Consider the following 17,078-nt stretch of genomic DNA (forward strand, 5'->3'; position numbering starts at 1 on the left):
CTTCTGGGGCCAAAGAGCCCTGGGCCTGGTGGTCTTGGTGACAGCCTTCTGTGTGAGAGCTGTGTATGTATGTCAGGAAAACTGTCCACATCCAGATCCCTCATTGCTGGAATGTTTTTCCTCCTGGAGTTACTCAGGGGTTCCAGACAAGGCCAAAGCGCTGTGTAGGGTGTCCCAGTTATCCATCCCCCAGCCCGCGTCTCGTGTGGCACAAGCAGCACGGAGCATGGGGAACAGGGGGCTGTTTGTGTTTTTACTGGAGCTTGGAGATCAGTTGAGCTTTCTGGATTGAATGAAAAGATGAAATTATAATTTCAGTTTGCTTTAGTGCTAAAGATTGATTTCTGTCTGGGAGAATGTTTATAGAAGAACATGGATGCTGCTGTCCTGCTCTAGCCAGGCAGTGCAAGCAGTGAGAACTTAATTCCTATTTATTTTCCTTTCAGAGATATCAACTCTGATTTATTACAGATTTTTAATATCCCTCATTTGTCCATAATGGCAGGAAGTTTAGTAAGCAGTATGAGAAACTTACAGATAAGTTTTTACTAATAGTGTATCAAGGAAGTTTGACTTATATTTTTGAAACTAAATCCAATGCTGAAACTTCATTGAACTACATTGATGTTGAAATGCTCTTTTTTTTTTTTTTTTTTTTTTTTTTTTTTTTTTTTTTTTTTTTTTTTTTTTTTTTTTCCCCTCCTGAGATGTGATATGCCTGGGGCTACAGTATTAACAGGATTATTTTATTTTAATTTTTATATCACTCTTGGTAGCATTCCTGTGGGGAATAAATTAGTAATTGTTTCCAGATAAAATTGTTGCAAGAGTTCTAGGAGCAAAGGCTCCCTGAGAGCTTTCCACATGGCATGAGATTGTTTTTTAGCTTGAGACATTTGCTCAGGTTTTCAGAATGTCTGCTCATGGTTACAGGCAAAGTTCTATCAGTGTTGATACTGTTTTATTCATGGCGTTTCTATGCATATTATATTCAAAAGGATGATTTTTTTAGACAAAAAGACTATATGTTACTGCCTTTAACTTGAACGGTTCATTTAGTTTTGTGAATTCCTGGGTGCTAGATAAGTGGTTTGATTTTTCAAAGATGCTGAAGTTTTAAAAGAAATATAAAACACAGAATTATGGAATGATTTGGATCAGAATGGACCTTTAAAGCCCATCCAATTCCACCTTCTGCCGTGGTCAGTGTGAAAAATGAGGTTCACTTGGTAAAATTTAGAAGTTTAATAAAAAAAGTACAACTATACAATCAGGAGACAATAAGAATAAAAGTGTTCTTTTACAGGTGCCTGGGTACCTTTGACGTGGAATTCACCATGCGGGTACGCCGCTTAACAAGAGACTCATCCTTTAAAAACACCAGTGTGCTGAATATTCATACATTACATACGTGATTCAAACATTCTTTTCAAATGTTAGGTGTTTCTGTTTAATCTCAACTCGCCCCCTTCTCTCTGCCATTTGTAAGTCTGACCTTCTCATGGCTCCATACTGCCACGTGGGTTATGCCATAAATCTTTTCTCAGAGCCTTTTTAGAGTCCTTGCAGCTATCTCTCATCCAGCTAGGATACTGTGAAAAAATTTCTTTGGTTATCTTCTCTATTTATCAAGCTAATTACAAAACCATCTTTACATAACATAGTTTCTATTTTACTATTATGCTATAACTTAAAAGCTACATTTACTATATTACTCAAAGAAACTATATGAATACAGCATAACTTCTCAACATAACACATGGGATATTCATTTTAATATCTGCAAAAAGCCAATTATATAATATGTATTTATAACAGTCATAAGTGTCAGAGACACTTTGCACCATTCTAGGCTGCTCCAGCCCCAGTGTCCAACCTGGCCTTGGGCACTGCCAGGGATCCAGGGGCAGCCACAGCTGCTCTGGGCACCCTGTGCCAGGGCCTGCCCACCCTCCCAGGGAGCAATTCCTTCTCAATATCCAGTCTAAAATCTATACCTTCTGTACGTGTATTTTTCTAAAAAATCTGTTCTCTGTTTACACCTACATCTGTGTCTCCATAGAAAGCCCAGATGCTTCTTGTGCTTCCAAAAATCTGAGTTTTTTCTGCACTTGCTTGAATGTCCATTTCCTGCAGAACTTCAGTAATTGGCTTTCAGAAATCTTCAGCTCAATTTCTCAGGTTGAAAAGTATTATAATAAATTTATTTATAGGCAGAGGAAAACGGTTGTTAAAAATCTGTGGATTTTGCCATTTTACTTTGAATCGGAGGTCAACCATAAAAGTGCTTGATGGAAAAGAGTTTGGAAAATAATTTTTGACTTAGCAAAATATTTTAAAAAGTGAGACGTTAACATTAACAGATCACTAGGGAAAGGTACAGAAAAGCTTCCAAGATACCGGTTTGGGAACTTCTGATCTTGCTTTCTTCTCTTTTTGCCAAGTTTAAATTGAGTGTTTTTGTTTTAAAGCTGTGTTGTAAGTAGGACAGTTGAATTTTGCCAGAGGGCTGTGATTTGCTCCAACCCTGTGCTGATGATTGAGTTTATAACTTGCCTGGAAAGGAATCCTGTTCTGGTACCAGTGTGTGCTCTACCAGAACATGGTGCTTGGGCACCTTCAGGTGCTGCTGCCTTTTGCTGCCCTGTCATTTATTTTCAGCAGTGTCTGCAATACTGCAACAATTTGTTAGAACTCATCTCGAATATTTTGATTAATTCATATGAGAAAGGAATGTATATCCCGATGGCTTGGCTCTTGCTGGTGTAGAATTTGCACTGTGCAGCATTTGCAGGTGTTGATAACAGTAGAGAATCACAGAATATTGGGGTGGAAGAGACCTTAAAGCCCATCTCATTCTACCCCGTGCCATAGGCGGGCATCTTCCCTTCCATCCAGCCTGGCCTTGTTCACTTCCAGGGATGGGGCTTGGGGATGAGTCCTCCATGCAGGAGGTTGGCACAGAGTTTGTGGAGAGTCCAATACAGAATGAGTGAGCGGTTGCACCATGGACTTCATCTGAACTGCAGTTTGTGTAAATAAATAATTTGGGAATAATTTTAGCTTCTGTTGAGGAATTCCTTTTGCTGTTTAGGTGGTCTATCCATACATATAGTTTTGGAACCGTGGCACCTATCTGATAGAGAAACCATCGCTCTTGAAGTGATGTCCTTCTAGATGTCATTTTTGAAGAACAATCATCGGAAGGCCTGCACAGAGAGTTCAACAGTAGACTCCCAGCTGGGTTGTGTTGTGCTGTAGTTGGTTTCTTTACAGTGGCTGTCACGTAAATAATAATCTAATGTGATCTTCAAAATTTAGGGCATCCTTTCTGAGTGTTTAAAACCACTGGACACTAATGCTTGTCTTTGTGTTTTTGTTTGCAGACTCACCGAACCTTCAGGGTATGTCACAGATGGGCCTGGAAATTACAAATACAAGACAAAATGCACCTGGCTCATTGAAGGAAGGTGAGTGTCAAAAGCAGCTTGGGGTTTTGTGTTGCTTATTGGGACTTTCAGGTGAGTTTTATCTGCACTGAATATTTTAGGTCTCATGATTCTTTCTGGCTATTCTAAAAGCTAGGTAGGGCAACACTTAGTTGTTCTTGGTAAATAAGTTTTTGTGCAACTGAACCCTCCAAACTGACTTCTTATTAAGAGGTTTGTGTTGAAACAGCATGTGGTAAACAAAGATCAGTGCACTTCTGTAAATAATGAAGGATAATTAATTACTGAACTGATATCATAGTGGGCCATTCAGATGATGGGATTCACTGCACATGGGGTTTTTCAGTAACATGAGAAAGCTCTGGAAGCTTTTTATTCATGAAGAATCAGTTTTGGTAGCGATGAACATCAGATATTTCTTTACTCACTGAGCCATGAGGACTTCAGAGGAACCACTGACCTTTCATTGCACAGGTTTTCTAAACTGGGAGAAGTCCCTCTGACCTGTCCCCTCACTTTTCTGCCCTTCCTGTATTTGATCCTTATATTGCTTGCAGCAATTTCTTCCACAGGTTTTTAGAAGTAGCATATTTAATGTCTATCCACTGTCACCTGATTGATGGTGCAGTAGTTCAGAGCATCTCACTTGTTGAAATATATTTTTGATAGTACCAAGCTAGTGCCAGGACTGCAAGATCCATTTGTTTAGTCTCCAAAGCTTTTCCATGGTCAGATATGATACTGTGTGATAACATCTGTGTGTTCAGTCACATTCCATGTTGTTCCCTGAATCTGCAGGTAGAGAGGTCTGTGAATTGGCATGGGTCATGTGAGGGTGTGAACTTGTACTGGACACTGCAAACTGAGGCTTCTTGGCATCTTGGAGAGTCAGAATTTCCTACAGTCCCAGAGGATGCTTTTCCTTAGCCTTCTCCCTGTGTTTAGCATATCTGTTGCTGACATGCCTAGTGGGATCAAGGCACCCTTAGCAAATTTGCCAATGGACACCAGGCCATATGGTGAGGGAAAGATGCCAAAGGGAAGGAGCTGTTGAAAGAGACCTGGACAGGCTGGAGATGTGGAAGTATGTGAATCTCGTGAAGTTCAGCAAGGCCCAGTGCCAGGTCCTGCCCCTGGGCTGGAGCAAGCCAGAGCACAAACACAGGATGGGCAGGGAACGGCTGGAGAGCAGCCCTGGGGAGAAGGACTTGGGGGTGCTGCTGGCTGAGAGCTGGACATGACCCAGCCCAGAACAGCCCAGCCCTGGGCTGGTCCCAGGGAGGGCAGCAGGGGAGGGGAGAATGCCCTGCTCAGGTGATTCTCCATGGGAATCAGAGCTGCCCCAGCCCTGGGGCCAACAGCAGAAGGACGTGGAGCTGCTGGAGAGAGCCCAGAGGAGCCGCGGAGCTGCTGCAGGGCTGGAGCCCCTCTGCTCTGGAGCCAGGCTGGGAGAGCTGGGAATGTTCCCCTGGAGAAGGGAAGGCTCCAGGGAGAGCTGCCAGCCCCTGGCAGGGCCTGCAGGGGCTCCAGGAGAGCTGCAGAGGGACTGGGGACAAGGGATGGAGGGACAGGACACAGGGAATGGCTCCCACTGCCAGAGGGCAGGGCTGGATGGGATCTTGGCAAGGAGTTCCTGGCTGGGAGGGTGGGCAGGCCCTGGCACAGGGTGCCCAGAGCAGCTGTGGCTGCCCCTTGATCCCTGGCAGTGTCCAAGCACAGTCTGGATGGGGCTTGGACCAACCTGCCCGTGGCAGGGGCTAGAACGAGATGGTTGTGAAGGTCCCTTCCAATCCAAACCACTCTGTGGTTCTTTGTATGGGAGGCCTGATGAATTAGGAGGAATCACTCATTGCATCTGCTTCAGACATTTATTTGAGTAGAGGAAGTTTAATTCCTAAGCTCCTAAAGTACTCAAAACTGAGGGCTAAGCTGCTCCATAGAATCATTCAGAACGATCAAATTGAGAGGCAGTCACTTACTATCAACTTTATAAGGAGCCCAGTTGTTTGAGGTGGTTAGGAGCACAAGTCGGATGCTCCAAGTACACCGTCTAATTTGTGTAGGTAATAGGAATACAGTCTGCAATTAGAAATAATCAAAAAATGTTTCACAAGAGCATTATTGTTGACAAACCAGCCTGAGCAATCCCATCACAGCCAGCTTAACCCTGTTAACTTCTGTTTTTAAAGGGTATTGTGACTCATATTTTTATCAGAACCAAAAGGCTTCTTATGAGTCCTCAGTAATGTCACCAAAGCTGCTCCCCCAGCCTGTAATTACTACTACTGAGAGGGTTCCTAGGGAACCACCACTTTGTGGGGTTTGAAGTGAGGTCTTTGTTGCTGGAAAGACAGAAATGTTCCTCCCTATTCGATAATTCATGTGTTTACATTGCAGTCCTTTTCCTGCCTGTGAGTGTTTATAGCCTGCTGTCAGGGCATGGTGGTAAGCAGAAAACAGATAATCATGCTGATTAAACCAGCTGAAATATGCAGGTGTATTAAAGGAGTCTAAGGCTCTCAAAATTCCCAGAGATCTGGACTTGGAAAGAGCACCTGCAGAGCTGTTCAGTTCTGAGTGCCCTTCCTCGTTGCTGGCATTCCACTGTGCAGAGGACTTTAGGGTTAGCAGGGAAGGGCACAATCCCAGTGAGCCACTGAAGACACTGGAGAAATTCAGATACAAAATAAGCCATGTGTTCCTTAGTGTTCTCATTTCCTTTCTGCACCGTTCTGATTTTTCTTGGCTGATGTCTGTGCTGTGTTCTCATCCCAGGGGAGTCCTTTTCATTTTTCCCAGGAGTGAGCAAGGCAGATGAGCTCTGTGGAGCCTGAGGACTATGTGATTGTGCAGATGAGGGTTGTCTGCTAATGGTTGTTGGCTGTTGCAAAGAGACTCTTGCTTTTTGTTTGTGGTCTGAACCTTTATTGACAATTTCTTTCTGCTCTACAGCTGTCAGGCTATTCAAGTGGAAGCAAATCCCTCTGACGCCATGGGCTACTGAGTTCTGAAGTCGTAGGCGCTCGTAGTGCCTTTTCTTTAAGCAGGACATTATCCTTGAGTTCCACCTGCTGGTCTTTTCCAAAGGCCTAGAGTAGATGGTTGTACCTATCAAAAAATAGTGGTTTGCAGAATAACTCCCTAAAGACTTGCCCTCCTGTGGGAAGGAAGGACTCTATGGCAAACTGACATTTTAAAAATTTATTTGATTAGAATGAACAGGGATTTTATCTGAATTCTAGGGCGATGCTGTTGGGGTGATCCTAGACACCTGTGTCTGTCCTTTCAGCAGCTCCAGCTGAGGGTGGGAACAAGCGCTGCCGATACAGATTCATTTTCTATTTGTTTCAGGTCCAAGCACAATCTTAGTGGTGTTTGCACCATCCTGGAGCTGAGCCCTAAATTAAAGATCTGCTGTGGTTCCTCTGTGATTGTCTTTAGGTGTATCTTTTTGTATTAGCCATGAAACAAAAGGTATCATCCCATGTTGGAAACCTGGACGTGCCCCAGCCATGTGTGCTGGATCCCGGAAGCCCCCCCAGTCCTGTGTTGATCCCAGGGAGGGCAGCAGGAAAGGTGGGAATTGTGTCCCTGTGGCCCTGAGGTGATTCCCCATGGGAATCAGAGCTGCCCCAGCCCTGGGGCCAACAGCAGAAGGACGTGGAGCTGCTGGAGAGAGCCCAGAGGAGCCACGGAGCTGCTGCAGGGCTGGAGCCCCTCTGCTCTGGAGCCAGGCTGGGAGAGCTGGGAATGTTCCCCTGGAGAAGGGAAGGCTCCAGGGAGAGCTGCCAGCCCCTGGCAGGGCCTGCAGGGGCTCCAGGAGAGTTGCAGAGGGACTTTTGGCTTTTTGGGCAGTGGCTGAGGTCACTTGGTTTGTTCAGCCTGGAGGAGAGGAGACTGAGGGGAAGCCTCATCACAGTGTGCAACTTCCTTCTGAGGCAAAGAGAAGGAGCAGACACTGGCTCTGTGGCTTGAGGTTGTGTCAGGGGAGGCTTAGTTTAGATATCAGGGAAAGGTTCTTCCCCCAGGGGTGGTCAGACTCTGCTCAGGCTCCCTGGGGAATGGTCATGGCCCCAAGGCTGCCAGAGCTCCAGGAGCAGTTGGGCAATGGGCTCAAGCACAGCGTGGGATTGTTGGGGTGTCCTGTGCAGAGGCAGGAGCTGGACTCATTGATCCTTGTCGGTCCCTTCCAACTCAGGATACTGTGTGATTCTGTGATCTATTCTGCACAACAGGGCACAGTTTTCTGACCAGAAAGAAATTTTTGCTTAATACCAGGAGAGCTGCACACACACACACACACACACACAAAAACCCCAAAAAAAGCGAAAAACAAAAAAAATCAAACAACAACAACAACAAAACCTGAACCACAGCATATTTAATGCACCTACAGTTACCCCAGGTCACTCAGTTTTGTCTTGTCTAGACCAGAGCTTCACACCAGAGGAGTGTGTTTAAGGGTTTTTGCACTGTGTGTTGAGTGGCCAATTACAAATCTTTTAATTTTTTTTTTTTTTTTCTTTGCAGGCCGAACACAATCCTCAGGCTTCGATTCAATCACTTTGCCACAGAGTGCAGCTGGGATCACTTGTATGTGTATGATGGAGACTCAATTTATGCTCCCTTACTGGCAGCTTTTAGGTAAGTTCCCCTTGGTAAGACTCTTAACTGTAGGCAGTGGTATTTTCTTAACTTAGAGCCTGACTTAAATGTGGCTTCTGACACTGTAAATATTATCCAGTAATCCAAATGTATAACACTGCAAGTGCAACACATACAGCCAGTGTCCTTCTGTGCACTGTTTGTCAGCATAAACAATTACGGAGTTGTTTTTTGCTTTTACAATGAACCAGTCATGGCACTGCACTCTAGCATGTAAGTATTATGTTTTTATTTCCAAATCTTGATTCTTTGAGAGACAAAAAAATTATTGTCATCTGTCTGGGCTGGAGATGATTTGGTGTGCAGTTTCCTTTGAGAGGAGAAAACTGTCCCATTTATGGATTTGAACATAATTTATAAGTTAAACTTGTAGTGTGTCAATGCAGACAGAAGAGAAAAAGCTAGCTAATGTTATGGACATGGAGGTCTCATAGAATGATGCCTATCTTTTATTTACCTTAAACTTCAAAATTTTTAGTTGTCTGAAACATGTTCAGGAATGGCAATGATGACTCAACCTAGTAAAAACATAGAATCACAGGATGATTTGGGTTGAGAGGGATCTTAAAGCTCACCCAGTGCCCCCGTGCCATGGCAGGGACACCTCCCACTGTCCCAGGCTGCTCCAGCCCCAGTGTCCAGCCTGGCCTTGGGCACTGCCAGGGATCCAGGGGCAGCCACAGCTGCTCTGGTGCTCTGTGCCAGGGCCTGCCCACCCTCACAGGGAATAATTCCTGCCCAGTATCCTGTCCCTCCCTGCCCTCTGGCATTAGGAAGCCATTCTGTGTCTCTCCATCCCATGTCAAATGTCCTTCTCCAGCTGTGAGGTGTAAAAGTGTCCATTCTGCCAGCAGGTTACAGGTATTTGCCTTGTCCATGTGGTGAGGAATCAGTGTGGATGCTGGTGAACAGTTGAATTTCTGAGGCCTAAACATTACTTGTGCTTTTCCATATTCGAGTCTCACGGTGACACCACTACCTTATGCTTTTTATTCTTTAAACTGAAATTAGGAAAATAATCCCAAGTTATCTATGGAAAGAAGTAACAGCTCCCTTGGGACTCTGCTTGTTCCAAGTGGCTGCGTAACTATTAATTCTGGAAATTCTGCTGGGGTTCCTCACATTTGTGAAATGAAGGTCTGAAAATACTTTGTGTTTGTTCTAGAAAATCCTTGTAATGTCTATGAGAGAAGACCAGCAGAGGAACAAAAGTTTATAAAAATTTAAACCCCTACGTGTGGTTTTGTTGGCATTCAACTGCAAATGTAGAGTTGTTTTGGAGTGAGGGAATTTTTCCTGTAAAGTTTCAGAGTAACGTGAGGTCACAACAGGACACCTCATTTGAAGAGGAAGCAACCTTTCTCTTCTAAAAACCTGCAGAAATGTGGCAGTGCTACCTGGAAGTGCTCTCCTCGTATCACGCCCTGATTGATGTACAGGAAGAGGAGGAAATGTCATCTTGACCCAGTGTCATTTTTTCTAATCAAGCTATTTTTTAATATACTGGTGAAAAAGTGCAATGATGATTTGTGCCTGCCATTTCTTGTGTGTTTTCCAAAAATTAATAGGCTTTTAAAATCAAAGTTTTAAGTAGTTCACAGCATTAACAGTTACAGTTCAGACTGGGAAACCTGTAAATCAGAAAGCCTTGGCCTGATGACAAGCAAACATGAGCTTAGTACAATATTTTTGAGGTAAGAAAAAACCCCAATGATTTTGCTATAATTGCTTCTTTAGATGACATTTGAATTCAATTTCATTAAGCAGTGAGCTGTGGTGTTCAGTAATCTATGTTCAGGAAATGGCAGATGCTTCTCATTTTGGTGAAGCACCAGAAAGCATCTGTTGAAAAAAACTTCTCTAATACAAAATAAATGCATTGGAATTTTTTAAGAGCAGTGTTCGTGTTTTCTCAATTTACTTGGTTTATATTAAATTTATTATTATCATAACTGTGTTTCTGTGTTCATTATTTTTGCACCCTGCCAGGAGATTTGCAAGACTGAGCTTTGTACAGTTGGACCCTGTAAGATTTCAGAGTTTGTTGATAAACACTAGAAATTCCTTTCTCCCTGAACTCAGTTTTTCTTCCCTCCCTGCCTTTTTACAGTAGCACCCTGAACCTTCACTTCCTTCACTGAACTAATTTTGTGTTCTTGACCTTCCGATGCTCATTTATGTTTGTTTACAAGATGATGTTTATCCTGAAATATATATATGTGTGTGTATATCTTGTATATATATATATATATATAAGATCATTTTGGGAATCTTTAGCACTGGACTGTTGGGAAGCTTTAAATTGGTTTTACCAATTTTTAACAGCAGTAAATATTTGCTTAAGGCCAACATTTACACAGTTCAAGTGTGTGCATAGGCTAAACTCCGTGGAGTCTGAGACCCCCCAGAGCTGTCTGGTCCTGCACATGAAGCTTTTTTTATTAAACAGTGTTCCAGATATTTTTGCTGGTTTATATTTGTGACCACAGGCACAATGAGACTGTGTAAATGTGCTGCTTCAAAATGCAGTAAAAGAATGTGTAAACAAATGCAGCATGTTTGTCAGCACTGATGAAGAAATCTGAATTAGATAAACTCCACTCGAGACCTGTGAACTTTGTTGGTTTTGTTATTTTTACTCCACATTAGACATTTATCAGGGCTGGTTTTGCACCTTTATTTTCATTTTGCTCTGGTAGGTGGGGGGTGTTTTCCTCATCAAACCCAGTTGTTCTTCTGCAAGACTTGTGGCAATGGCCCCGAAGCTCCTTGAGGTTGATCTCAGGTGCCACAAGGATGGTCATGTGAGCCCGTGCTCCCTCAGGCAGCAGGATCAGCTCACCATCCTTGTGTTACTTGCTGGTCAGTATGGCACTTGAGCACCCAAATTCGAGTGTAGGGGTGAGTTGGGTTGGCTCTAATCCTCTCTCAAAGCAGGGTGACCATCAGAGCCCTCTGCCCAAGCCTTGGTCCAGTCAAGGTGTGAATTTATCTTTAGGATAGACATCTTGTTGATCCTCTGGGTCAGTGGTCCAGAGATTGGTATTGAAATAATGATAAAAAATTAATCTAATAATAATGTCTGGCCACAGTCTCTTGCTGCAACCTGTGTATGTTGCCTCCTGTCCTTTTCTTGGGAACCTCTGGTATTCCCCTCTATCTAATCTCTCCCGAGGTAGTTGAGGTCAAAAGTTAGGTTTTACCCTTCTTCAGCTGTCTCTCCTTGATGTTAGAGAAACCTAACTCCCTCTACCTTTCATCATACGTAGATCATATGGATGACTCAATTCTTTGCCAGAAATTGTAACTGACCTTGCTGCCATGGGTGCGTGCATTCACCTCAGGGCTTCCAACAGCAGAAGGACCTGGAGCTGCCAGAGCAAGTCCAGAGGAGGCCACAGAGATGCTCCAGGGCTGGAGCTTCCCTGCCATTGAGCCAGGCTGGGAGAGCTGGGAAAGTTCCCCTGGAGAAGGGAAGGCTCCAGGGAGAGCTGCCAGCCCCTGGCAGGGCCTGGAAGGGCTCCAGGAGAGCTGGAAAGGGACTGCGGACAAGGGATGGAGGGACAGGACATAGGGAATGGCTTCCACTGCCAGAGGGCAGGGCTGGATGGGATCCTGGGCAGGAATTGTTCCCTGGCAGGGTGGGCAGGCCCTGGCACAGGGTGCCCGGAGCAGCTGTGGCTGCCCCTGGATCCCTGGCAGTGCCCAAGGCCAGGTTGGACATCGGGACTTGGAGCAGCCTGGAACAGTGGAAGGTGTCTCTGCCCATGGCAGGGAGTGGAATGAGATGATCCTTAAGGTCCCTTCCAGCTTAAACTATTCCATGATTCTATGATAACAGTCATGTAAGAACTGAAGAGATTTCTTGGACAAAATCCTGATTGTTCCCTGATCTGGAGCGTTCTGCAGACAGACAAGCTTCCCTGTGGTGGTGCTCCAGCAGCTGGGTCTGCCTGTACTGCAACAAGTGAAGAAGATTTCAAGAAAGGTTATACTTTGAGCTGCTGCCAGCTCTGTAATGAATCTGTTGTCTAATATTTTTTAGTACGTGTTTCCTTAAAAGTCCATGTTTGGGAGTCATCTTTCTTCATTTAAAGACAATAAATTGGAGATGACTCCTTATATTCTCCTTCCTCCTTTTTTATTTTTTGCTATTGTTTATTTTTAGTCTGCTGTTACTTCTGTTTTTAGTTTGTTTAGTTTTACTCTTGTAGTTCTGAGTATAAATGAGGTGCATGGAGTAGTTTTTAGTAACAGAGGAATCTTGCCATTTTGTGTACATGTGTGTCCAGGTGGATCAAAGTATTTAAAAATCAGGATAATTTGTTTGCATTGGATTTTGATGGATTGCAAAGCTGATCTTCCACTATCATCTTTATCCTTTTGCTCCTCTGTGAGCTCTACTCTCTATTTTCACATTTTTGTGACTCACAATTTAACCTGTTTTCTGCTCAGTAGAGCTTCACATGCTTTGATCTCTAACAGGTTGTGTCTTGGGAGGAAATGAGGAATATGCCAGAACCGTGATACCTAGCAAATCCAGGAGAAATAATATAGGAGGCGCCCTTTGTTTTAAATTATTCTGATTTTTCAGTGGTCTAGGGGAAAGAACAGGGCAGTGTGTGCAGGGCAGTGGAGAAGTTGGCTTTCCTGGACATGCTTGTGGACTTGGGTACTTGAAGTGAGCTTCCATGATGAGCTGGAGAGAGACTTTGGACAAGAGCATAGGGTGACAGGACAAGGGGGAATGACTGCTTCTATCAGAGAGTAGGTCTGGATGGGATACTGGGAATTTGATATTTTTCTCTGGGAGATAGTGATGTCCTGGCGCAGGGTGCCCAGAGCGGCTGTGGCTGCCCCTGGATCCCTGAAGGGTCCAAGGCCAGACAGGATTCCCCTGGGCTTGGAGCATCCGGGGGCAGTGGAAGGTGTCTCTGCAATGGCAGGGGGTGGAACAAGATGATCTTTCAAGTTTCTCCAGCTCAGGCCATTCTCTGTTTCATTGCTTTTCTGATACTGTTTTACTTTCTGCCACTGACTTCACCAGTCCAGTTTACAGAAAAGAGATGTTATTTCAGTTATTTCAGAAAGCAGAGGTTTGCCTTTCCCTGGGTGTCACTGGACAGCTGAGCTGAGAGGAGTGTTTATTTGGTTTGCAGTAGAGATGGTTGCAAAATGTTTTGAAACCTTATGGAAGGAAATAAAAGCAGCGTGTTTGGAAACATGCTAATCTTGGCCAGAGTTGAGTTGCTCAGAGATTCTGGATCATAGTTTAAAGGAAGTTTTGCATAATCCTTTATCATTTTGATTTTGCCTATTGGATTCTTTTTCCCGGCATATGTAAATTCTGTTTGTGCTTCTGTTTATTCTGTATGATGCTGGGAGCAGGCTGATTTATTCACTGTTTTCAAGGTTCAGCCTTTCAGGGATCTGATCGTTCCCACTGTGTTGTGTTCTTTTCATGACTTTCTCTGACAGAAATTAAAATGCCCCATCCCTGGAAATGTTCAAGGCCAGGTTGGATGGGACTTGGAGCAGCCTGGGCTGGTGGAAGGTGTCTCTGCCCATAGCAGGGACATTTGACTAGATGACCTTTAAAGTCCCTTCCAACCCAGACAATACTATGATTAAGTTTCCTTAGACTGTTTTAAATTTGTGTAGGTGGGATAACATCTTTAGTTATTTACACATGAATCATCAGAAAAAGATGGAAATAGGGAGTAAGTGGGATGCAAGCATTGTTGTTGAAGTACCTGAATTCTTGTCAAACAAATCCTGAATTTGTGATTTCAATGAGAAAACAAAGAATTGTCTAGTGATATACTCCTTTTATTAGGAAGGATTATTGCGGGGAATTTTTGTCTTGCCTTCCACTTATTTTGCCCTGTAATATTAGCGATCAGTGCTGAAGAAGAAACCAGGACAAAGCAATTTTTTTTCTTGTCCCTGAGCTGCAGTTTGCCTTACCCAAATTATTTTTAAATGTTTGTTTTTCTGAGGTGATGTACTGTCCTACAGTGTTGATTACAAAGAAATATTATGAACCAAACAAGAAGATTGTTAGGCTTTTTGTTCTTTGGTCTTTTGGTAGAGATAATCTTCAGGAGTCTCAAATGTTGGGAATAAAACAAGGCACCTCTTCCAGACAGATGAAGAGGGAAGTAATTTTGCTATTTAATCCCATATCCTTGAGAAGCAAATGAACAGCAGGGGAGAATTTGGCTTTCACATAAGGAAATATTTCTTGAAATGTGTATCAGTAGATGTGCTGGAGTTGTTTAGCCAAAACATGGGATCAGGTTCCAGTGATTTTATGGTGTGTTGGTAAAATGAAGACTTGTTGTGCAGGAAGGGCTGTTGAGCAGTTTGCAGTGTGATCCCGATGCAGGTAGCTCATTCATCTGCTGGCTTTAGTGCAAATATCCCAAAATCTGTAGCAAAAAGGATCACTGGGTCTCTGCTCTGCTGGGTCTCTGCTCTGTTCTTGGAGCACAATATTTGACTGTGTCATGGGAACAGAAAAATTCAGGTCACAAAAAAGTGCTTTTCAGGTTATATTAATGGATGCTGTGGATAGCTGGGAGTGATTTCGTGGAGTGGATAAACTCATTTACTCTGTCCTGGGAAACTCTCTTCAATTGCATTTGTTTCTATTCTAAACAGATGTGAAAAGAGGAGAAATAAGTTCTTCTCGGGGGGAAATTCTTTTCAGCATTGGTTTTTAGTTGACAGGGGACGAGGCTGGGCTGTTTCCCAGGGGCGCGGCTGGAGCTGCCTCTGGCTCCCTCCCCACACGGTCTGCCCTGCGATGTGGGGCCTGTGCCCTGCGATGTGGGGTCTCTGCTCCGCGATGTGGGGTCTCTGCTCCGCGATGTGGGGTCTGTGCTCCGCGATGTGGGGTCTGTGCCCTGCGATGTGGGGTCTGTGCCCTGCGATGTGGGGTCTGTGCCCTGCGATGTGGGGTCTGTGCCCTGCGATGTGGGGTCTGTGCTCCGCGATGTGGGGTCTGTGCTCCGCGATGTGGGGTCTGTGCTCCGCGATGTGGGGTCTGTGCTCCGCGATGTGGGGTCTGTGCTCCGCGATGTGGGGCCTGTGCTCCGCGATGTGGGGTCTGTGCCCTGCGATGTGGGGTCTGTGCTCCGCGATGTGGGGTCTGTGCCCTGCGATGTGGGGTCTGTGCCCTGCGATGTGGGGTCTGTGCTCCGCGATGTGGGGTCTGTGCTCCGCGATGTGGGGTCTGTGCTCCGCGATGTGGGGTCTGTGCCCTGCGATGTGGGGTCTGTGCCCTGCGATGTGGGGTCTGTGCTCCGCGATGTGGGGTCTGTGCTCCGCGATGTGGGGTCTGTGCTCCGCGATGTGGGGTCTGTGCCCTGCGATGTGGGGTCTGTGCTCCGCGATGTGGGGTCTGTGCTCCGCGATGTGGGGTCTCTGCTCCGCGATGTGGGGTCTGTGCTCCACGATGTGGGGTCTGTGCCCTGCGATGTGGGGTCTGTGCTCCGCGATGTGGGGTCTGTGCTCTGTGATGTGGGGTCTGTGCTCCGCGATGTGGGGTCTGTGCTCTGTGATGTGGGGTCTCTGCTCCTCACAAGGCTTTGTCTTCGCTCTGAAAATGGGAGTGAGGTCGGGATAAGATGGATCTATACAGGAGAGTAGCAGCTGGCTGTGAAGAGGGAGTGCTAGACAGTGTGCTGTATGTGGATAAAGACTTGTAAAAACAGAAGTTCAGTAGACTTTGAATTTGTATGGGGGAAGAATCAACTTTTTTTTTTGTCAGACATCTCTTAAATGATGAGTAAACATTCCCTGTGAGATACAAAGTTTTTAGTGCAATAGGTAAATAGGTAGTAGTTACTTTTTTCAAAGCTCATTTTAGTTTGTTGCTTTATTCCAATTATTTTGACAAACCATTATATAAATCTTTAGTATGTCTGGAATAGTGTAGATAGTCTTGCCCACCATCTTTGCTTCTCTCTGCCAGTCCTGGAAAACTTGAAAGGCTGGAGGATCTCAGAGAACCTGAAAGGGTGAGAGAAGCCGCTGAAGGCATCCAGAAGTGTGAAGCAAAGAATGAGGTGGGAGTTGGGAGTGTGACAGCTGCTGTGATAGGAAAGACAACAAATGTGAATGTGATGACTCAGGTGGAGCTTATAAAAGAGGGGATGATGGGCAGATGTGGTGCAGTTGAGATGCCTGGGGGATGAGATGGCATTTAGAGGGACATGGACAAGCCCTAGGAGCAGCACTCTAGGAATCTCATGAGATTCAACAAGATCAAATGCAAAGTCCTGCATCAGACTGGAGCAGTCCTGAGTATGAGAACAGCCTGAGGGACGGAGGGACTGAGAGCAGCTCTGGGGAGAAGGACTCGGTTATGTTGGTGGATAAGAAACTGGACATGCCCTGGCCTTGTGAGCTGGGACCCAGAAACCCCCTGAGCCCTGGGTTGATGCCAGCATGGGCAGCAGGGGAGGGGGCTCTGCCCCCTGTGCCCTGCTCAGGTGATTCCCCACGGGCAGAGCTGCCCCAGCCCTGGGGCCAACAGCAGAAGGACGTGGAGCTGCTGGAGAGAGCCCAGAGGAGCCGCGGAGCTGCTGCAGGGCTGGAGCCCCTCTGCTCTGGAGCCAGGCTGGGAGAGCTGGGAATGTTCCCCTGGAGAAGGGAAGGCTCCAGGGAGAGCTGCCAGCCCCTGGCAGGGCCTGCAGGGGCTCCAGGAGAGCTGCAGAGGGACTGGGGACAAGGGATGGAGGGACAGGACACAGGGAATGGCTCCCACTGGGAAAGGGGAGATTGGGCTGGGATCTTGTGCAGGAATTGCTGCCTGGGAGGGTGGGGAGGGGCTGGGCTGGAATTCCCACATTCCCTGTGGCTGCCCCTGGATCCCTGGCAGTGCCCAAGGCCAGGTTGGATATTAGGGCCTGAAGCACCCTGAGACAGTGGAAGGTGTCCCTGCCCATGGCAGGAGGT

At 45.5% G+C, this 17,078-nt stretch overlaps 1 protein-coding gene across 1 annotated transcript in view; it reads left to right on the forward strand.

Annotated features, from left to right (window-relative positions):
* Positions 1-17,078, forward strand: part of ATRN (attractin) — a 147,157-nt gene that overhangs the window by 30,911 nt on the left and 99,168 nt on the right. The window contains exons 2-3 of the mRNA XM_063401225.1: positions 3,387-3,470; positions 7,980-8,093. Of these exons, the coding sequence (XP_063257295.1) occupies positions 3,387-3,470; positions 7,980-8,093 (198 nt within the window). The remainder of the gene's footprint in view (positions 1-3,386; positions 3,471-7,979; positions 8,094-17,078) is intronic.

The sequence above is a fragment of the Prinia subflava genome, chromosome 7 (assembly GCF_021018805.1).
Source record: "Prinia subflava isolate CZ2003 ecotype Zambia chromosome 7, Cam_Psub_1.2, whole genome shotgun sequence".
Taxonomy (NCBI): Eukaryota; Metazoa; Chordata; class Aves; order Passeriformes; family Cisticolidae; genus Prinia; species Prinia subflava.